The sequence below is a fragment of the Nylanderia fulva genome, unplaced genomic scaffold (genome assembly GCF_048542155.1).
Source record: "Nylanderia fulva isolate GAGA-0341 unplaced genomic scaffold, ASM4854215v1 Scaffold168, whole genome shotgun sequence".
In the NCBI taxonomy this organism is placed as follows: Eukaryota; Metazoa; Arthropoda; class Insecta; order Hymenoptera; family Formicidae; genus Nylanderia; species Nylanderia fulva.
In genome coordinates, this window is record NW_028189923.1 from 117,212 (window position 1) to 142,132 (window position 24,921).

The following is a 24,921-nucleotide window of genomic DNA, read 5'->3' on the forward strand; positions in this document are numbered from 1 at the left end:
ATATACGTATATATATATATATATATATATATATATATATATATATATGTATGTATATCCATGCACTTTAAAACAAGTTATGCTGAAAAAATCAAAATGTAATATAATTTTGACCGGTACTATATATATATATATTTGTCCGGAAAGTAATGCGTCGCATTTTTTTGTGACGCGACTATACATCGCAGAGCGATGGGACCGGTTGGGGAGGAAGGGGGGTACCCTTAGCTTTCCAACGGTAGGTCGCTCAATTGTTTCCATGCGCTTGGAGGGTTAGGACGGCTTATTCTGTGAACCTCTGCTTAGTGGTCGCGTCGAACTTGTGATGGAGAGAACGATAGAGCAACGCTATGCGATAAAGTTTTGCGTGAAGCTGGACAAGACGCCGCTGGAAACTTTTGAAATGCTCAAGAAAGTTTGGCCCCGGCGGACTTTTTTTTATTTCCTCGGCTGAAAAGGGAGCTCAAAGGACAACAGCTCGAGTCGGTTGACAACGTACAAGCTACTTCGACGGCCTCCCTGAACAGCATCCCAGTCAAGGAGTTCCAGAAATCTTATGACGCATGGAAATCGCGTTGGCAAAAATGTATTGACGCAGAAGGGTCATACTTCGAACAATTTTAAGTTGTTTTACCTATGCGATCAATAAATTCTTTTTTAAAAAAATGCGACGCATTACTTTCCGGACAAACCTTGTATGTACGTGTGTGTGTGTGTGTGTGTGTGTATTTATGTATGTATATGTATATACATATATATGTAACAAATATATATATATATATATATATATATATATATATATATACAAAATATCTCAAAATTAGACAAAATTAGATTTTATGTGATTATAAAAAACATTAAAACAAGCCAATTTTGTCAATAAACTCGTGTCCGCAAATTAGTCATTTTGATACTAGACAATCAAAGACCAAGACATTGTTTGACATTGTTTAATATTATTTGACATAAGACACACACAGTGTTTGACTAACAATAAGCTTAGTATCATATCTTTAGTATATTCATTTAGCATTATATTCAATTCATTACTTTTTAGTCAAAATCTGTTTTTCAAAATGAACAAATTTTCTTATGAAAAATTGCTGTTCTTACGAATAGTTGCTGTACAAATACATATTCCTCACTTTAAAAATTATTATAGTGCCAAAACGGTTCGTTTGCATAGACATATGGGTTTATTGGCAAATTTGGCTTGTTTTAATGTTCCTTATAACCACGAATGTGCATTATTTGAAATAGATGCATTTAATATAGAAATGTAAAATGTAAAATGTCTAATTTGTATTTTACATTTAAAATACGTACATGTTTTCAAGAACTATTTTACATTTACATTCTTTATTATCCATTTTTTATTTCAAATGCATTTTTTTTCTTGCAAATTAAAAATTAATTGAGATAGTAATGTAATATGTGTGCATAACAATCACAATGTTATTAAAGAAATCTTTAAATAAATGTCTGTAAACAATAATAAATTTTTTTTAATTCCACATGCAAATATATATTTATGTAATTTTTTGTTTTTGTTTGTATTAAAAAAGTTTTTTTATATTAAAAATATATAAAGTTTATAAATATTTAGAGTTTAAAAAAAAGTTTATAAACATTTAATAAAGAAATAAAAATTTTAATAAATAAGTAATAATTATAAAACGCAAGAAATAAAAAATAAGAATTTAAATATATATGAAAAAACTATTTTTATTTCAAAAATTATTTTAAAAATACCTATTTTTTCTATTTCCTAAATGGATGTATTATGCATTACATTCTTCAGTTAATTTCAGGTAGAATTTACTTTAATAAAATTTTAATTTAAGGCTTAGTTAGAAAAAGATACAACATAACAGAAATCGTATAATATGTGAAGAATGATGACTTCGACATTTTCGCTGAGGAAAATTCGTCTTCAAATAATTCCAGGAATTTGCTTTTAACGGGTAATATTACAATAAAATAATTTCAGTAATAAAATAATTTTTGAAATTTAAGCACGAAAAACGATGATGAGATAGACGTAAAAGAATTTACACATTGCGTTTAGTATTTTGCTGGAAAAAAATGCAAAATGCAATTATCCACATATTATATCTTTTCTATGAAACATTTATCGTCTTGCTAATCTCTTTATGATAATTAACGAAAAATCTCACAAGCTTGTCGTGTTTTCTGATGAAAAAAGAACCGCAAATTCCTGAACGACGACGATATCGATCTTTGATGTAATGTGTAACATCAAACGTGTAACGATCACGGTTTGTGTGTTGTCTCTCCCCTCCCCCCTTCCACACCACTATTCCTTCTTCTTGTACATACGCATGTTGGTGCTCCACGCACACCGGCGAGCCAATTGGAGAACCAAGTCTTTATAAGTAGGAGCCATCCGCGTCCTCAGGACTTACTCCTTCTCGGGAACGTGCCACGATCGGCAACCGATTTTCAAGAATAGTCGCGCACAGAAAGGTTACACGACACTTGGTCGCCGGGTCGCTTTTACTTCCCCACGCGTGAAATTATTACACACGCGAGTTTCCGTGGACCACGATTTCCAGGGATCCGAAATAGTTTCAGGAAACGGAAGAGACCGCGGGATGTGACGGGGCTGCAACGAAGAGATTTTTGCCGAATGCATCCCGGAATGTAAGTTAACATGTATTTTTCTTCTCTATATGTATGCGCGAATATAAACGAAATGAATTTGGGTCTTTTGTCGATTGAGTCACATTTCTTATAATTATGGACGTTTTTTGGTTGCGAGTTTCAGATTATAATAAACTTTTATGAGCGAAAGATGTGATTAATTTGTTGAATAATCAAGAGTTATTACTGCGGAAATATATTTATAGTTGTTGATTTCAAATTACATTTTTCTACCTTAAAATACAAATGTATTTTTTTTACACTAATTGATTTCTTTTATTTTTTTGTACATAAATTGAGATAAATTATCAAAAAATGAATATTTTACAAAATATTTTATAGTTTATATAAAATTATATTAAAAAAAAGTATAAATTATATCTCATAAACTATTCATTTTTTGGGCATTATAGCCTTATAATTTTTTATGTCAAATATTATAAAAAATCGATTTATATAAAAAAATTAAGTGATTCTAATGAAAAACTTAAATTAATTTCTAAATGACCTTGAAAAACGCCATTTAAAATGAAATTAGTGGCACTATCTTATGCCTCTCGAAGTTATAAAACTTTTGTACGAAACATTTTTTCTAAGATTCTTTCAAGATATTTAAATAAGATAACCTTGTATAACATACATGCGTGAGATATCATTCTTTAAAGCAAAATATAGTTTACATTGTTAAAAATTAACAATATATCTAACAATTTGATCAAACGAATAATGTTAACAATCGTTAATAATATTTGCGAGACTTGTTACAATAATAAAATATAAAGAGCAAATATATATGGTGTAATTGTAAAAACATATATGGAGCACACCATCAGATTCTGTAACCAATTTGGAAACAATTTTCCTCAGCGAAAATGTGAAAATTATCATTTTTTTGCATATTTCCAATTTCTGTTATCTTGTATCTTTTTATAATTAACTTTTTAAGCCTTAAATTAAAATTCTATTAAAGTAAACTCTATCTGAAATTAACTAAAAAATGTAATACATCTATTTAAAATACGAAATGGATAAGCATTTTTAAAATGATTGAAATAAAAATGGTTTCTCTAAATATATACTTAAATTCTTATTTTTTATTATTTACGTTTTATAATTATTACTTATTTTTTTAATTTTTATTTTTTTATTAAATTTTTATAATTTTTATTAATTTTATAAGCTTTCTTTATAAACTTTGTTTTATAAACTCTTTAAACTTTTATAAACTTTATATCTTTTTAATATAAAACAATTTTTTTAATACAAAAACAAAAAGTCACAAATATATATACATGTGGAATTACAAAAAGAATGTTTATTGTCTACACATTTACTTAATGATTTTTTTATAAAATTTTGATTATTATATATATATATACATATTATTGATATCTCTATTAATTTTTAGTTTACGAGAAAAGTGCATTTGAAATAAAAAATAGATTATGGAAACGATTTAAATGTAAATACAAGATAGTTTTTGAAAACATATTTTAAATGCAAAATGCAAAATAGGCATTTTACATTTTACATTTCCAGTTTAAATACATGTATTTCAAATAATGCACATCCCTGAATTTTGTTAATCTTTTAACTCTACAAAGTGTAGTTTGTAAAAAGCTCTTCTTTTTCAATAATTGATCGTTCGAAAATTATTGGTATTCCGACATTTTTACTGAGAAAAAATCGTCTCTAAATTGGCCAGAGAATTTAATGGTGTGTTCCGTATAAATTTGTTCAGTCATACCCTGTATAACAATCGTGTTTAAAAATAAGCCCTCGCGTTAGCTGCAAGTAGATTTTAATGTCATTTAAAATTTAATGTCAATTAGCAAAATAAAACAGCGCGTCGTGCCGGTACTTTAAAGTACCTTTCGAATTGATTGACGAGCGTGCGTGTATGTAATCATTACATATTGTGACATTAGTCATCGCATAACTGTTTCACCCGGTCACAAATGAAATATATACAATACTCGCAACATGCCCGCACAATGTAAATGATCGTCGCCGAAATATTCGTCCGTCCGATTACGAATTCGCGTCACGAATCCGAACCGCTGTATTTGGATCGACATTCCGCAATTCGCATGCGATGCTCGAGTTCAAGCCGGTTGATCGATCTTGGCATTGAAACTGATCGGCCAACAAGTAGCAACCCAAGTAATGCATTATGTACAGGCCCGTGCATGGTATCTTGCAATCGCTGTACATGGTAAAGAGAGGTCTCAACCGAGACAAGACCCGAAATTAATTTTTGGCCTGATGCGCCATAAAGGAAACGCTTCACGTGCGCCGGGTCTTTATCGACCCGAAACCTAGATGCAGATTTAATTCTGACGCAATTGTATAATGACGTAACCGTTACTTGACAATTGCTCCGTAAAACTGCACATTAAAAGTGGTTGGGTAAGTTTATTTTCGAGAGAATTGATAATACTGCTGCCATAGTTATAAATTGAAGTTAAGTTTTGATTTATAAAAGAAATCTCAAGAAAAAGTGGACATATATCACTTTCAAAAGAAAGGGCTCATTTATCAAATGTAATACAAATGTTTATCATAAAATATCAAATAATTAAATAACTTACAAATATGCTTATTAATAATTAAATAATAATTAAAATAAAAAATAATACTTGTTAATATGTTTAATACGTTTAACTTGGATAATATGTTTCTTCTACAAAAGAGAATTGCTATGATTACAAATTGAAATTAAGTTTTGACTTATAAAGGAAACAAAAATCTCGAGAAACCTTAAAAGTGGACATATATCACTTGCAAAATAAACGGCTTAATTATCAAGTGTAAAATAAATGTTTATCGTGAAATATCAAGTATACTCAAGTAATAATCAAAATAAAAAAAGTAATATAACAGGATATATAATGTTTTCTTCTACAAGAGAATGATTAAATTAATAGGAAAATTGTAGGAAATTGCAAAATATAGAATTTGCTGTAGCAAAAGCGTTTTAATATGCAGATTACATAAACATGCATCTTTCGATTCTTCTTAATGATAATAAAGGATAATTTTGTTTGTGCAATATTCTGTCGATCAATACATAACTTTCGTAATCAATTTCCGGAGTGTGGAATCCGCACGCATATAAAAATAAACAATTAATTGTTATACCATTACATTAGTGCAATATAAAAAGCTTCCACATTATGTAAGTTTTTTGTAGTAATAAATTATCCAATATTGGAAAAGAACTAAATTTTATAAAGAATAATATTTATAAAAAAAGTAAAAAAATGCACTTATAAAGAAAATGAGCAAATTTTATCTTTTTGCTTATCTATGCAAGAAACATTTCCGTTATTAATTTTTTTAACGAACAAGATTTATGGGAATCCAGCTTTAAATGGTCAAGACATTCCAAGGTAAACCGAGGCTGCCGAGTAAGGAAAAATTCGAAATTGACTTGCAACAACTATATATACTTTTTACGTATATCCTTTTTGTACAGCGAAAATTATTTGGTAAAATTTTGCTACATATATATTGTTATTGTTGAATTTATTATTATATCAAATTACGTGTATTATGCGAATTTAGTAATTAATTCCTATAAATTACGAGGTAAAAATAAAAACCAGACAGGTATTTCCAAGTATAAAGTGTAATATTATCTATAAATCTGTCAAGGTGTTAGAAATTTTACGCCACACGCACATCATATCAATATACTTCAATGTTGTCATTAATCGCGCCAAACAAGGTATCTTGTTATGAACATGCCAATTCTCATCATTGATTCATCACTTCTTATGATTATACTCTATTTACGTCAATGCTAACTCACACTCTGCGGCTTTCTCATTTTCTCAGAAATATATGCACAGCGCTTGTACATCCACATTCCACAAAGAAAGAGCCTTGAACCCTATGCGCGCGGAGCTCGTGTCAATGATGGATTACGGGAAATCTACATTATTATTATGGTAGTAAATGAAGGGAAGAGTAAGAAAAGACGCGTACAAGTAAAATAAAAGAGAGGGGAAGCCGAGAAAAGGAGAAGAACGACTCGCGCGAATGCAATTTACAGGTATCCCTTTAATTGCGATGCATCGCTATGTGGAGTTGACTATTAGCCACGAAGAAATCCACACGGTATTACTGGCAAATGTCATTGCGCACTTTTATAACGTCTGGCGAAATTTATGTCTCATCTTACATCTACGACAAGATAACAGAAAATATAAAAATTTTGGTTAAAATTACCTAGCAAATTACCTGCGTAAAACCAAGTGTACTATTTTACTGATACGTGTTTAATCTAAAAATTTATATTTTTTCAAAACGTTAAATATGTACAAATATATATACACATACATACACATACAGAGATTTTAAAGCTTACAGTGCGTTATCGCAAACTAATAATTTCATTGAAAAATGTTTCAAATAAAAGTTGTATGATTTCAAGGGAGACATAAAATGATTTGACCTTGACTAGTTTGAAGGTCATGTAAAAATTATCTTTAATTTCTTAAATGCAATCATCATATTTTTTTATAAATTAATTCTAAACAATATTCTCCATAAAAAATTATAAGGATAGGATGGAAAAAAAGGAATAGTTTATGAAATATTTTATACTTTATTGTGACAATGTAAATTATGAAATATCTTTCTCTCTCTCTCTCTCTCTCTCTCTCTCTCTCTCTCTCTCTCTCTCTCTCTCTCTCTTGTAAAAAATATTCATTTTCCGATGATCTTACTTAATTCTTTTATGCATAAAATAATAAGAGAAATCGATTGATAAAGAGAACAAATAGTCGTTTTTAAGAAAAATTATGTAGCTACTAATTGTAAATTACATTATTATATATTAAACAAATTGGTCGGTCGAAGTCAACGCTTCTTCCATTTAATAATTATGCAAGTTATTACGCATATATTGTGCGTAAGACTTCCCATCATTTCTACGCCATTGCGCGCATTAGCAGAGAGAGCAAGTTGTTGTTGGCGGGAGAAGAAACGACCTTGCTACTTTCAACGGCAAGGTTGCACTTATGCCATACTTGGGTTGTATGTATACCATCATAACAACTCAAGTTCACTGTACTGAGAGTTGCGTCGCATGAACTCTGAAATGTTACCCTTTTTTTATCAGGGTGTAACGTATCTCCATTTGGACATTTTGCATCTGTACCTTAAATAGTCTTTATTTTTTGATTAAATAAGCGCCTACATACATTGAGGATTTATTTCAGGATTTATTTGTATCATTTAAATGCTTAAATTCTACAAATGACAAGCATACACATAGAGTGTTTATACATGTACATGATACTCCATTTTAATCTTAATAGATAAATATTTGGAAATTATGGAATTGTAGGAAGAATGTATCAAGTAAAAATTGTAAGATTTCAAGAAAGATATAATATGGTGATCTAGAATTGAATAGTATTTTTCAGGATCATTTAGAGGTTAATCTAATTTTTTTAAATAGAATTGCCCTAAATTTTTTTATATAAATCGATCCCTTACAATAATTGATGTAAAATTTATTAGAAATAGGATAGCTAAAAATAAATAGTTTACAAGATATTTTATATTTTAATTTGATATTATTTTATATGAATTACACAATTCATTTTTTGATGACATTTCGATAATATCAATACTTTTATGCACAAAATGAGAGAAATCAATTGGTGTGAAGAAAGTACATAGTTATTTTAAAAAAAGAGTATTGTAATTTATAAAACCAATTATATAATATATAATCAAAGGCTTCGATAAATGTAATAATAATGAAAATAAAACAATAATAGCTAACAAATTAATTTGTTAGCAGTTATATATTTTTTCTTTAAGCAAAGATTATTGTATTATATGTTTCTCTCGATATGTAACTTATGTATAAACAATTACTATATGCCTTTTATCTTGATATTATGTAACTTTTGTGTAACAATTTTTTTATATAGCAAGTATTTTATGTAAGGTCATCAAGTTAAGTGATTTACTCTGTATATATACAGGATGATTTAGATCGAGTGTAATAAACTTTGACAGATTGCTTCAAAAATCATTCTCTCAGTTTCATTACTTTATTTAAACTTTCAGATAATAGATTGTTTATTTTATCAGTGATGTTATGTTTTAATTCATTCAAAGTGTATTTTGAACTAATCAACATCAACCTGCTCTTTTAGATAAGAATTGAGTAAAAAAGTTGGTTTATTTTGAAAGTATTATATAAGTCTATTTTCAAAAAAAATCGATAATATTATTGTTATAATTACAAAAACAATTCAGTTTTTGTTTATTAAAAATCTACAATCAATAAGAGGAAAAAATATGCTAAAGGTAATTATTAAAGAAATAAAAAATATATATATATATATTTTGAAAGTAAAGTAAGTTCTGTAATGGTATATTCTATAATTTATATTTTCTGTAATTTAAATTTTCTGCAATTTGTATTTTCTGTAATTATATTCTATAATTTATATTTTTTATTATTTAAACATATTGGATAGAGTAATGTAGGTAAACAATTATTATAATAACATGTTTTATTTGTAAAAAGTATTTTTCAAGCGTTTATTGTAAATTATATATTGTATAAATATTTTAATTTAATAATATTTAGAAAATTAATATACAATATATATTATTATATTGATGTTATATAACATCAACGAATAATATTGTTATATAATATAATGATAAACCCGCTCTTTTAGATAACTTCAGAAAACATAGTCAGATGCTACAAAGTTGAGAATCGAGAAATATAAACTTTTATTCTCTGCTAATTTTTTACTCTTATACTGTTATCGGATCAATATTTGGCGACAAGATTAAATTCCAATAAATTCCAATTTCAAACGTGTTCCGTGAGATCGACAAGCATCACCGTGCCGAGGATTCCAATAATTATCGCTTTTGATTTGAGGCCATTAGCTTCGTTTCGCGAGTACAGTTATCCCAACCAAACATTGCTTTAAAAAATATATCTTGCGTAATCGCGTAGATATCCACATTTCGTAATTCAAAGATGTAACTTTTTCAGCCTAATTAAATATTTTAAATTTTGTTTTAAACGCAAAACTTACAATTAATTATCTTAATAATATTTTAATTATCGTAAATCAAACTTTTTTTCTATTAATTTAATAACATAGAATATTTTTTCTCTATTAATATATTTATTTATATACGTAAAATATGTTGTAATTTTTATAAATGTAAGTTTTACATTATTTTGCGTAATAATCTCTATAAACATGTAACGACATATAAATGCACGCAGAAAAATTAAATAAATATGTTGGTAAAATTGTTATTTTTGCAACTCTTTAATTTGAGTTACATCATTTTTATAGGACTTTTTTCAAAAATAGAATTCTGTAAGCTAAAATGCTCTATGATTCATAATTTTTTAAATATCGATTTTTTAAAAGTTGCAATAATAATAATTCACCATAACAATTGATAGCTTATATATTACACTGGGTGTTCAAAATAAAGTGTTATAAAATTTTATCTTCAAAAATATTGTTTCCAATAAAAATATTTAAAATAAAAGTTGCAATATTTCAAAGGAGATGTAAATTAATATTATAGGAATGCTTATAAATGACGGTTTTTAAGATTATTTCAAAGTTAACTTGATTTTTTTAATGGAATTATCCTAAGTGTTTTATGTAAATTGATTCCTTTATCATTCTGTATAAAATAATTATTAAAAATTATTAAGAGTAAAATAGTCAAAAATTGAATGGTTTACAAGATACTTAATATCTTTATCTGACAAATTTTTATATAAAATATCTTGTAAAATATTTAGTTTTTGATTAACTTATTTTAATACTTTTATACATAAAATAATTTAGACAAATCAATTGGTGTAAAAAAAAACGCATAGTTATTTTTGGAAAAAAATATACAATTTGCAACATATTTTTTCTTAAAAACAACTATGTATTTTCTTTAGTTGATCACTTGATTCGTTTAATTATTCTACATAAAGGTGTAATGGTAAGATTATCGAAAATTAAATATTTTACGAGATATTTTATATTTTGAAAATGTTTAATATGTAAAATATTTTGTAAGCTGTTTAATTTTTATTTTATCTTTATATGTTCTTTTATGCAAAATGTTACAAGGAATCTATTTACATAAAACATTTAGGCTATTTCTATTTAAAATCATCAAATTGATCTTGAAATTATCTTAAAAATCGCCACTTACAAAGATTCCTATGACATACATTAATTTATGTCTCTTTTGAAATACTGCAACTTTTATTTAAAATATTTTTTTAGAAACAATATTTTTGGAGATAAAATTTTGTTACGCTTTATTTTGAACTCCCGATATATGCATTAAGAAAAAATATATTTGATAAAAAAATTTATTATTAGTATGCGTGTATATGTGTATTATAAAGCGTATATTATAATATATTATACAGTGTGAGTGAAAAGGGGCAAAATTCCTTTCTTTTGCATCATCGTGAAAAAATTCTACTCTAATTCAAATTGATTTTCAATTAAATTAAAAGATTAGATTTGTTACATTAAAAAATTGTATAAAAAATATCTATGAAATTGATCTCTTGCAAAAAATTTAAAAATTTTAATATATTAAAAAAAATAAAGATTTTGAAGTATCGATATTTCGAAAATTATTGATCCTAATGCGTCGTAAAGTTTGTAACATTTTTTTCTCGATAAAAAATCTATTGAACACACCCATTAAATTGAGGAGAAATAACATTCTCTCCAATATTTTTAAGTTGATACGTAAATGCTGGGAATCGTAAAAGATACATGCGTAATATCATTCTCCCCCGTCACCGGTTCGAGAAAATGGGAGAAGAGAGGCTGGTTAATTCAGCGATGTCGATTTTTGCTAGTCGCGAGATATCCGTCGACGGAGGGCGAGTTAATTGCACGACAAACCGCAAGATACGATGGGCACGCTGTCCTTGGAATACGTTTGAGGCTGCTGCTGCGGTTGCTGTTCGTTTGCTTTATTCCCCGAAGTAGCAGCAGCGGCGCCGACGGCAGGTGGTAGACCTGTCTGAATCGGTTTATAAATAAGTCATGTTAACTCCCTTAACAGCCCGCTCATTATTTGCGCGCATCTTCGAATCTTCGTCCGGCATTTATGTATATACACACAGTTTAGAATATCCGTTTACACTTGATAGTAGTGGGCCGCTCCGGACGACTCCTTCATTATACGCTTTACCATATACGTCGTGTGTAAGAAATGTTTCGTGATATTTCATAGCTCTATACGTGTAACATTAACATATCCTTTGCGCGCATAAGGGTGATCAATTCTGAAGATTAATATAAATGTAATATGATAATAAAAATAAACTAAGATATTGTATTATATTAGAAAGATTATTATATTGTGTTGCGTGTTAGATTACGTTTTTCGTTAAAAATATGTAGTTCTTTTTATCAAAAACAGCGCAAGTCATCTTTACAGAAATAAGATAGATATAAATAGATAGGTAGATAGATAAGTAGATAAAAAGAGAGAAGAAGGGAAAGAAGGGAGGGCAGATAAAAACTATTTTTTAAATTAAATCATTTGTTTGTTTAACTTATTTAAAAAGTATATTTAACCTTTACGAACAAATGCTGCATAAAAAAATTAAGTTTATTAAAATTCTATCAAAATTTGTTTTTCCAATCTATTATTAATTTATTTTTGCATTTATATTAATATCGATGTTTATCGTGCAAAAGAGCCTCTTCTGTATCTTTTTGTGTATAATTGCGTAAATAGATCTCATCATCGAAAGCAACAATCATGTGAAATAACTCCATATGATTAGTGTTTAGAGCAGAATTAAAAGAGCCTAGAAAATCGTGCTACAAAATATGTGTGTTTTATATTCAACGTAAGAAATAATTTCAATTGACACATATTAAAAAATGTAGAAAAATTTATTACTTCTATCTAACAGTAATTTTAAGTAGATTGTTAATCAATTTAATAAATTATTAATAAAATATTACATTGATATCATATACATATAACAGATGTTTTAAATTATTAATATATAAAGCATGTTGTTATACATACCTATATACATATATATGTTAGTGTAATGTAATAAAATTTATTTATTTTATTTTATTAACCGTAATAAAACTACTTACTAAAATATTAAAAATATTCCATTTAATAAAAATCTGTTATAATGGCAAATTATAATAAGTTCATTGCTTAGAGCGCTTTATAGCTACCAGTATTTATATTATCAGTTGCACAAATCTTTTAGTTCTTCGACTCTGGGGACCTTTGCTTGTAGATGACATCTCGATAAACAGCAGCACATTCCACGTAATTAAAGCGTTGCGGATAGCTAAAAGATAAAGTGTATGCGATAACACCCTTTGATATAAGTTTCAATGGGTAATAAAATGGTATTTCATTATCAAGTAAATCAGATGATTAAGCAGAAGTTGATAATCGTTCCTTGAAATGGCAAAATCACACACACAATGACTAATATATAATCTACATACTTCGATGTCTAAGGTTTTTTTATCGATAATTTGAACGCGGCACAAATAAATATTTCTTCTAAATTTACATATATGTATATATATATATATATATATATATATATATATGATATTTTTAACTTGTCAACATTTCTGCCTATATTCAGGGGCCGTGACATTATTAAAGGGTAAATATTTATTTAAGATCAGCCTCTTCACAAATCAATGACTTTGACGTGTTGTTAAGGTCACTGTTTTGAATAATATTCTAGAGTTTTTTAACTGTTGCTCGTTATTCATTAAAAAGTTGACAAAAAATTTACTAAATAAAATATAATTTTTCTGACACTATGTACACTTAAAGAATAAATGCAACAAGAAGAAAAGTGAATAAAATGATTATTAAAAATATCGAGGAATAATGTAATAAGAAAAAAAGTGTTAACATTTAAAAAAAATATTTATTCTTAAAAATAATTTAAAAAAGTTTTCTTTTAAAACATAATGTAAGATGTCTCTTCGCAAATTGTTAAGTTGCAACAAGTTTCGTAAGGTAGATGCACACACGCTTTATTCATTTTTAGGTACTCAAAGTAACATTTTTATTTGAGTTTATATTTGGTCCTAACAAAAAAACAATAACTCGAATAAAATTGAAATAAGTATTTTTAATATTTGTTATTATTATATTTTCTAATGCTATTATTCAAATTATATATTTTTAAATAGTTTTTAAGTTATAAGGACATATTTTGAAAAGCATGTAGATGGGGTTAATTGAGACAAGTGATCCAATTTACCCAAATACTAGACGCTTTATACAAAATGTTAATTTTTCTGTTATTTATTTAATTTAGAATGCGTAAATAAAAACAAAAAACTAACAGATAGATTTTTATTTTAAATTAAACAATTGTTTTATTTTTTGTTTTGATAATATTATATTTTATTGTGTTATGTGATAATATTATATTTCATTGATTTGAAAAAATGTGAAACTGCCAAATTTGACAATGTTTTATACAAGGTGTCCTATAGCAAACCTTTTAATGGCAGATTCCTGGGATTATTTGGAGACGATTTTTTCTCAACGAAAGTGTCGAGACATCAATAATTTTCGAGTTATAAGCGATTAAAAATAAGAGGTTTTTTGCAAACTAAGCTTTGTGGATACAATATTAACAAAATCACATTCTTTTATTAATTTCATGTAGAGTTTATTTTAATAAAATTTTAATTTAAGGTTGAAGGGGATGCTGGAGTGATGACCAAACTCCGACGGATAATTTGAGAAATTTTTTGTTTTTTTCCTTTTTTATCGACAAAATATGAGGTTAGATAAACTATAAATCTATTTATTGGCTATACGGATTTCTTACGCGAAATTAGAACGCTCCGCATTTTATTAATTTCTTGATTACTGAATAAAAATTCATAATTCCGTAATCAAGAAATATGAAACTATACAGATTGATAAATCTTTTTCCTGTACAAATTAAAGTATTAATATTAACAAAGTGCGAAGCATTCTAATTTCAGGTAAAAAACAATCCGTATAGCTAATAAATATATTTATAGTTTATCTACTCTCATATTTTGTCGATAAAAAAGGAAAAAAAACAAAAGATTTCTCAAACCATCCGTCGGAGTTCGGTCGTCACTCCAGCATCCCCTTAATTATGAAGGTACACAATGGCAAAAATTGAAAACATGCAAAAAATGATAGCCTCTCTCGACATTTTCACCGAGGAAAAATCGTCTTTAAATGATCCCAGAAATCTGCCATTAAAAAATTTGTTATTAATTTTGGAACACCCTGTTAACCTTATTAAAATTCAGTAATGTTTCATCATTCATTTTGAATATTTTCTGTTGTTCACCTCTTTGCCCAATATATCTCACACGTTAGCGAGCTCAACCTACCCCGCTAGTGGGGAACAATGGGTCACTCTGACAATCTTTATTTGAAATTTATTTTTTTGTTTTCGATGTATATTTAAAATTTTTGCATGAATATAATTAAGAACCTGAATGTAGAATCTCTCATTTAGTACTATATTTATAATCATATTATAAATAGATAAATTTTTATAAAACTACAAAAAAAAGTTGTTCAACTAGCCCAGCTTTACCCTACTTCCAACAAACTAAATCAAAAATATGAAATCAACAATTAGCCAAGTACTTAAGAGTATATTTCAGTTTCTAAGGATTTGTAGTTTAAAATAGTATAAATAAAATTAAAATGCATTTTAATTTTATTAAGAAAAATTTGATTTTTAAAATTAATTCAATCCTCTAAAAAATAAAAAAAATAAAATATGAAATATCAATTAAAATTCCTATTCGCTTGTGTATTGTATAAAACAACTAATGTATTCAAAAAAGGCCAACTTATCGAGCAATACGTGAGATGTTGTATCCAATTAAAATTTATTCCATATATATCTTAGACAATAAACAATATATTAAAAAATACATTTTATCTTCATTATCATCAATTATAACTGATTTGGTCATGCAGGATCTAGAGGACACGGTTTTTACCGACACTTGGTAAATTGTTAAATTTAAAATGCACGTTTTACGTTACATAGACGATATAATACTGACCACTTCTACGACCAATACAAGTCGGATAGTCAGTAATTTTAATAATTATCATTATAGACTAAAATTTACAGTAGAACAGGAGGTTAACCGCAGCTTAAATTTCTTAGTCTTATCAATAAAAATTATGAACAATATAATATATATATATATATAGATTAGTACCAAAAAGAAACCTTCTCAGAAAGAACTCTATCATTTTTTTCTAATCATTCACAATGTCACAAAATTGAAATAATTTATAACTTAGTAGATAGATGTTTGCTATTATCACACCCACAATTTTTTAATAAAAACTTAGAGGTAGTTATTAATATACTTATAAGCAACGGTTACCCCCTGGATCTTATTTTTAACAAAATCAATCATCGAATAGGATACCTCATTGCTAAAAAAAGCATTGGAAAGACAAACAAACATAGAAAGAACAGAAAATACAATAAAAGAATTAGAAACAAAAAACTATTTGTTATTCCATATATAAATAGGGTCTCTGAAATGATTGTCTCCTCGATAAAAAATACAGAATTTTTAGTAGGATATAGATGCCTTAATAAACTTGATAAAATTATTAAAACACAAAAAGATAAAATTAAACATCCTTGTAATTCCAATGTAGTTTACAAGATTAATTGCAATAATTGTAATGCATCTTATGTGGGCCAAACGAAGAGACAATTACAGACGAGATTGAAAGAATACAAAAATAATATCAAGTTGGATTCGATGAGACACTCGGTAATTTCTGAACATATTAAAGAAGAACACCATACATTCAATTGGGATAATGTATTGATTATGGATAAAGAAATTAATTATCATAAAAGACTCATCTCAGAGATGTTACACATTAAAGAACAAAAAAATGGATTAAATTTAAATAAAGACACTGAGCTTCTTAGCGAGTCCTATTATGATATTTTAGACAAACTAGCAAAAATAAAATAATAATAAGACAAATAGGACATCAACAGTTTAGGCACATCTATCCAATATTATATAAACACACATAATTTGCGATTAAATATAGTTCAAAATGAGGTGTCTTGTTAGACTGTTGGTTTTATCTATTTATAATAATTTCAATTTTTTTAAAAAAACTGTGTTAAAACTGTGAGAAGAGGCGACACAAAGTAAGCATAATAAATTTATGTAAGGACTTTTATCTATTAGTAGACATGCGTTAATCGTTATTTATTTGTTAATCACAGCGCCTATGGATATTAAGAATTTGTCGCTTAAAAACGAAGAAATAATTTACGAGATCCGACTAACATCATAAGATCACATCACAGCGAATACTTGTGTAAATTAAATATGACAATTTGTAACACGCATAAATTTCTTATAAATTCTTGACTCGAAGTAACGAACTAACAGTAATTTTTAAGAATATTATGATTTAATTTTTGTAAGCATTATAAAGTACTTAACATTGTTATACTGAAGAAGACCGGTTTTGTTTTGTATTTTTTAATATATTGTTTATTGTCTAAGATATATATGGAATAAATTTTAATTGGATACAACATCTCACGTATTGCTCGATAAGTTGGCCTTTTTTGAATACATTAATTGTTTTATAAAATATGAAATCATTAATTAACTAGTCAAGTTATTAGAAATATTGAATTATTATTTAAAATTAGCAGTACAAAATGTAGTACAAAAATTATTAAAATTAAAAATTTTTAAATTGAAGCTGTATCTATGATACACAAGTTGTATTGGTATAAATAATGCATATATATATTTGCTAAATGTACAGAAATGTTAATACATGCAAAATTAAATATTTATATTTATGTAAATAAAATTTATTTATATATTTGTAATGTATATTTTATAAGGTTTTATATTTTATAAGCGTAAGTACGTAACAAAAAGTTATTTATAATAGATAAGGCTAATAAAACTGTAATTTATAGATTAAACATTTATTTTTATATGATGTTTAAGATTTTTTATTTTATTAAAAATTATATTTGTTTGGCAGTTTTCTAATTTACTGACTTTAATAATCTTATCACAATAACAGCCTAAGTTTTTTTTTCGGAAGACGTACAACTTCTTAGTCTATCAATTATAGATAATTTAAGTTCATTATTTATATGTATTGTTTACGAATTGTTAACAGTTTATAGCGTTTACGATATGTCAACGGTTTAATTTAGGAATATTTTAGAGATAGTAATTACGTCAGCTTGCGAATTAAAACGAATTTTACTTTTACTTTTAGTTTAATACACTGAAAAATATAGATCGAAACGTTTGTTAATTGAATCTAAATAAATTTATTTTCGAGTACTAATACCCTGCTTCAGCTCAAACCCCTTTTATTTCAATAGTCTTATATTTGTTTGTTAAATATATTTAAATGCAATGCGGACATGCCAAGTTTTCATATCTTATTTCTGTTTGAGAGTCATTTATATAACTTTGAATTTGAGTAAAATTTTCTTTTAAACTACATATCATGTAAAAATGTTTTAAGAATTATAGAAAGTTTAATTAATTTAGTATTTGGAAATTGCAGCATATAATTTACTATGCTTAGGGTTAGTTGAATTAATCTTACATCAGTTTTTATTTTATCAAACTTTTATTATGTAACAGTTAAAATATTTTTTTATGTATTTGGCATATTTTTTTATTTTTGTGAAGATTTTATTAGACTATTCATTGTAAGATATACAAAGTATAAAAATTAACAATTACGTTTAATTATACATATATTTATTTTTAGGAAATAATTGCTAATGATGTTAATGTCGGAATAGCGATTATTATGATTATCTTGTTTTTAATTATAGATAAAATTGGATCTAAAAAATGTGGAAAACTTCAATGATCCTGAGTGTTTTAGCGACGCTGATGATAACTAAGCTGACAGAGGCTGGTGAGAATTTTAATTTTATTATATTAATGATACAATATGCAATTAATAATATACGATTTATCTAATTTATTAGAAAATGTAGAATAAATTTTAATTAGTTTTTGATGCAAATGATTAAAAAATGATGCAAATGATTAAAAAAATGTTATTGCAATCATTTTGCACGCAAGTAAATTCTTTACTTTTGCGCCATAATATATTACTATTTTATAGATTTATATTAAATATAGAATGTGTATGCCTTCAGATTTAAAATTTCTTCTCTATTTTGTTCCATTTAATTGTTATGGTTATTATTTCATTATTTAAATGTTATGGTTATTATTGCTTTTATTGTCAAATTAATTTTGTGTTCATTATATTTAAAATGTATAATGAGAACAAAAAATACTGAAATAGTATCTCATATGGCAAGTGCGGAAAATAACAAATTACATCGCGCGTGAAGTTGCCACATGAGCCGAAGGCTTATGATGCATGCACACGAGTACGAGTTATGTCAATCGAGAAGAAAGATGATTTTTTCCGCACTAGTGCGGTAAAGTGTAACCATAGTAACTCATTACCGCACTAGTGCGGTAAAATAAATATTAAAAATGCTTTCCTTGCACTAGTGTAGTAAAGTAAGACATATATTGAATCGTTGAGAAATAAACCATTTTCCGCACGCTAAACAGCAACCAAAAATCAAACTTTCGCAACAAGCGTTGCAAAAAAGTATTAATTTGTATTACAGGCTATTACAAGTATAATCAAAGTCAGTACAAACGAAGCAGTATCCGCTTTAAGTGTACAGAGGAAGGTTATCATGCCGATCCGCATGACTGCAGGGTTTACTACAGATGCGTGGATTGGGGCAACGGCAGCCCACTGACAAGCTTTAGATTCGAATGTGGAGTAGGCACCGTATTCTCAAAAAATAAAGGAGATATTTGTACACATCGGGGAGATAGTGGTCGGTTTGAATGCGCCGGATCCGAGAATGAACTTGATTCCAATCTACATGGTCCTCCAGAGGACCCCATACGGACAACAACAGTAAGAACAACCAAGCGACCACAACAAACCATGACACAGTCTCCGGTGACTATATCACAACCTACAATTATGACCCAAGTTATTACGACAACTAGAAAACCGGAAACAGAACAATCACCGCTAACAAGTCGACCAACTATAGATCAATCAGAAAATAACTGTAAAAACAAACTTGAATGTACACAAGAAGGACTTCTAGCTGATACTTGTGACTGCAGAAAATTTTATAGATGCGTAGATAAAGGTTACGGAAAGTTTAAAAAGTATAATTTTACATGTGGTTTAGGGACTGTTTGGGACTCAGAGATTCAAGGGTGCAATCATGCTTGGGCTGTTGCAAAAAGAAACTGTAAACAAAGTTTGGATAATGAAGGCAATGTCAATAATGGTAGTCAATGGAATGGTAATAATGGCAATGTGGATCAATTTGGTCAACCTGGACAACCGGGACAATTGGATCAATCAGGACAACCCGGATATTTGGATGATCAACCGGGTCAACCAGGACAACCGGGACAATCCGGATATCTGGATGGCCAACCAGAACAACCAGGTCAACCAGGACAATCAGGTCAACCTGGACAACCTGTATATCCAGATAAACAACCGGGACAACCAGGACAATCCGGATATCCGGGTCAACTTGGGAAACCAGGTCAACCTGGAAAACCAGGACAACCGGGACAATCCGGATATCTGGATAACCAACCAGGACAATCCGGATATCCTCATAGACAACCGGGTCAACCAGGACAACCAGGTCAACCCGGATATCCCCATGGACAACCGGGTCAATCAGGACAACCAAGTCAACCAAAACAACCAGGACACGGATATCCAGATGGACAACTGGGACAATCCGGATATCCAGATGGACAACCGGGTCAACATGGACAACCGGGACAATCTGGATATCCCGGATATCCAGATGGACCAGGAGGACCAGAACAACCGGGATCAGGTTCTTCAGATTCTGCAAGCACGCCATGTTCTTTTGGAACTTCTGATACTTCAGGTTTACCGGACTCTGCTGATAATCAACCACTAATAGGTATAGTATAACTCAAAAAATTGCTAGCATAACATACATAAATGTTAATTGCTAATTTAAAAAATACAAAATTTTTTTCAGATCGTTGTACAAAAGAAGGCTTTTTTGCTCATCCAAATGATTGTCGCAAATTTTATCGATGCGTCAATGATGGTACGTCCTTTACAAAATACGAATTTCAATGCGGTGTTGAAACTGTTTGGGATTCATCTATTCAAAGTTGCAATTACATTTATGCCGTACCACAATGTAACCAAACAAGTAATGTACATACAAATAAACCTGATACATCGTTAAATGAAGTTGATAGTGCTGATAGGCCAAACACGAGTGAATTACCGCCGATACAATCTCCAGAAAGTTCTACTATTCCAACAGGATCTTCAAAGCCGGAGATTTCGTCTTCGACTCAGCAAGCTGTTAGCACTACGAGCAAACCTATTGTACCGTCTCAAACTACATCTGTTTCTTATTTGCCACCTGTTAATAGTACATATCCATCTTCAACAGTACAAGTTGACGAATCTATTTCCTATTTGCCTCCCGTACCTCAAACAACCACTTCTATATCCTATTTACCACCTTCGAGTACTGCAACTACAGACGTAATGTCTGTAAATGGCTCTACACCCGAATCTGTTTCATATTTGCCACCCAGTACTAGTACATTTACAGATATAAGACCTGCAACGACTACTTTCCCAAGTTCTATATCGTCCATTATTTCTTCGCCTCAAACTGAAAAATACGAATGTACTGAAGAAGGTTTCTTATCAAATCCTAGTAATTGTAAAAAATTCTATCGCTGTGTACATGATCAATCCGGGTATCATAAATATGAGTTTGAATGTGCTCCAGGGACAGCATGGGATCAATCCGTACAAACATGTAACTATATTGAACAAGTAGCTTCGTGTTCAATAGAAAATAATGAGATCGATCACGGCTCGCCATCTAGCACTTCCATATCTGAACCTCTTGTCACGAGTAGTTCTACAACTACTGCTCCTAGTCAAATTACTACGACTATCTCATCATCCGCAGTTCCAATTTCTACTACAGTTGCCAGTATTCCAGAGACAACTACAGAATTGTCCACGTCGGAAGGAGATAAAACAGAAACTTCGTCAACAACAATCACTAACGTCGGCGAAAAACCAGTTTCAGGAGAGTCAGAAGAAATGCCTGAAAGCTCTAGTACGGAAAATTTATCCGAGTTCTTGCCTGAACAGTCTAGTTCCGAATCAAGTGAAGATTCATCTTCATCTACGGAGTCACATATATCAGATTGCACGACTCAAAAGCTAAACAACACGATAGTATGCAATGATGAAGGTTTCTATCCGCATCCAATTCGATGTGATAAGTTCTACCGCTGCGTCGATAATGGCAATGGTTTCAACGTACATCATTTTAACTGCCCACCAAACACCATATTTGATCCTAGCATTAGCGTATGCAATTACGTTGAATCTGTTTATCCTGTGAGAGATTGTACTACTGTTAACATGGAAGCCACAACCGAGTCTTCGTCAGAACAGTCAACTAGTACTATACAAAGCACAACTCAACAAACAGAAGAAAGCACTGAGTCCAGTTCAATGTCATCTACAGAAGGAACTACTATCACTTCCGGCATGGAATCCACAACTATGAAAAGTACCGAAAACATAACAGAATCCACAGCTGAATCAACCATTATCACGACAAATGGTGCCACTGAATCTAGCACTGAGCAAACTGAAACTACTGTTTCTACTGAATCAATGTCTGAAACACCTATGACTGAATCTCAAGAATCTACAACGGAACAATTGACGACAGAATCATCCAACACGGAAAATCAAGAGCAATCAATAACTGAATCACAGGAGCAATCAACGCCAGAGTCTCAAGAAACACAGTCTACGACAGAGTCTCAAGAAACACAGTCTACGACAGAATCTCAAGAAACACAATCTACAATAGAGTCTCAAGAAACACAATTTGCAACAGAGTCTCAGGAACAATCGACTGAATTAGCAGAGCAGACAACGGCGCAACCAGCAGCTGTGGCACCTTGCGCTGTAGGCAATTTGACGAATGACCAGATAACTTTAGTTTGTCCTACAGGTTTCCGAAGGCATTCAAAATATTGCAACTTATTCTATCAATGTACTTCTGAAGAAAATATGGAGATTAAGATTCTTGTATTAAGTTGTCCTGAGGGTACTATATTTGATGAGAAAAATATTCAGTGTCTACCTACAGACAGAAGCAGCGATCCGTGCACAGGCGCTACAGCAAATGCTAGATTGTATAGAAGAGTAGAAAATAATGCTTTATTACCTGTAAGTAATTCTAATCAAATAATTAATTGTTGTTATAAAAATAACTGCAATATGCTTTTTTCATGTTTTAGATAAAAGTATCATCAAATCAGCTCTGTCCGGAAGAAGGACATTTCCCTTATCGACAAGGTTGCAGTAACAATTTTTATAAATGTAAACGTGATATTCGGAACAACTTACAAGGATACTTGTATAAATGTCCCAAGAACTTTATTTATTGGTCGGTTTCTAGAAGATGCGAACGTGTAACGCGTCTTCCAATGTGTACGCATTTGGCGTACAGAAACACAACTAATTGGAATGATCGATGGCAAATACCAACTGAAGACTTTAATCTTTCCTCCAGAATGTTACGTCATGAACTGTTCAATAATCCGTCCCTTCTTTTCTAGATTTTATTATATATAAGTTACGAGAAGTTTGGCCATAAATGTTTAGACGATATCCATACGAGGTGTGTTCAAAAAGTATCGCGAATTTTGAATTTCCGCGGGTTACGTATATTCGATTTTCGATTTTTTTGTGGCGTTATGTTGGTACTCATGTTTCTCATTTATGCCGACAAGTACGGCCATTTTGAATGTTCAGTTAATTTTTGACAGCTGCTTTGCTTGCACGTGTTTTGGCTCGTCTTCGATTTTTGCCTATTCCAAAAAATGGATCAAAGAATCTGTATCAAATTTTGTGTGTTGTAAACCCATGATTCGTCACCAGTTATGACCCTCTGGAGCAAATTTGGGTAGTCGAGGACAGAGTCCAACATCTCCTGAGCAATGTTAATGCGATGCTGTTTTTGGTCGAAATTGAGCAATTTTGGTACGAATTTCGCGGCGACCCGTGTCATGCCCAAATCATTGGTAAAAATCGAATGGCACGAGCCAATCGATATGTTTAGGTCCTCAGCAACTTCGGTGATTCGACGATTGACCAATACTATTTTCTTCACTTCATCAATGTTTTCGTCTGTTGTTGACGTGCTCGGGCGTCCGGCACGCTCTTCGTCGTTCACATCTTCTCGGCCCTCGGAAAACATTTTGTACCACCGATCAACGTTGCTTCGGTCCAAGGTAGCTTCACCATATGCCACAGTCAACATTCGGAATGCGTCCGCGCACTTAATTTTGTTTTTCACACAAAATTTGATACAGATTCTTTGATCCATTTTTTGGAATAGGCAAAAATCGAAGACGAGCCAAAACACGTGCAAGCAAAGCAGCTGTCAAAAATTAACTGAACATTCAAAATGGCCGTACTTGTCGGCATAAATGAGAAACATGAGTACCAACATAACGCCACAAAAAAATCGAAAATCGAATATACGTAACCCGCGGAAATTCAAAATTTGCGATACTTTTTGAACACACCTCGTACATCCTCAGGTTAATAGTAATCCTTAATAATGATTTTAAATAATTAGGTACTGTAAGAATTAGCAAAATTATAATCATGCCAATAAATTATTAAAAATAAGTGCTAGAACAACTGAAGATATTGAAGTAGGTAACTCTTATTTCTTAATATCTATTATATATATATATATATATATATATATATATATATATATAACGTGCACACAGGTATATGCATATACCATATATAATATGTATATATATACATATACATATACCTGTGTGCACGATATATATTTGTATGTTAATTTTTTTTATCAATCACGAAATTTCTAAAATCTTTTTGGAACTTTTTTAAAATTTTATTTATACTATATTATAAAGAATTATATTCGTTAGTGCAATATTACCTTAATATATAATACTTCATAAAACATTTAATAACATGATTATAGAAAATCTTGATTAAAAA

At 29.4% G+C, this 24,921-nt stretch overlaps 1 protein-coding gene across 1 annotated transcript; it reads left to right on the top strand.

The window, feature by feature from the left end:
- The first annotated feature begins 2,439 nt into the window (after positions 1 to 2,439).
- LOC114929449 (uncharacterized) lies at positions 2,440 to 24,383 on the top strand. The gene is made up of 5 exons (XM_029300997.2): positions 2,440 to 2,664; positions 18,596 to 18,681; positions 19,418 to 20,770; positions 20,852 to 23,100; positions 23,172 to 24,383. Exons 2-5 carry the CDS (start codon positions 18,615 to 18,617, stop codon positions 23,490 to 23,492), a joined length of 3,990 nt encoding a protein of 1,329 aa, XP_029156830.1. The 5' UTR covers positions 2,440 to 2,664; positions 18,596 to 18,614; the 3' UTR covers positions 23,493 to 24,383.
- The last annotated feature ends 538 nt before the right edge of the window (positions 24,384 to 24,921 follow it).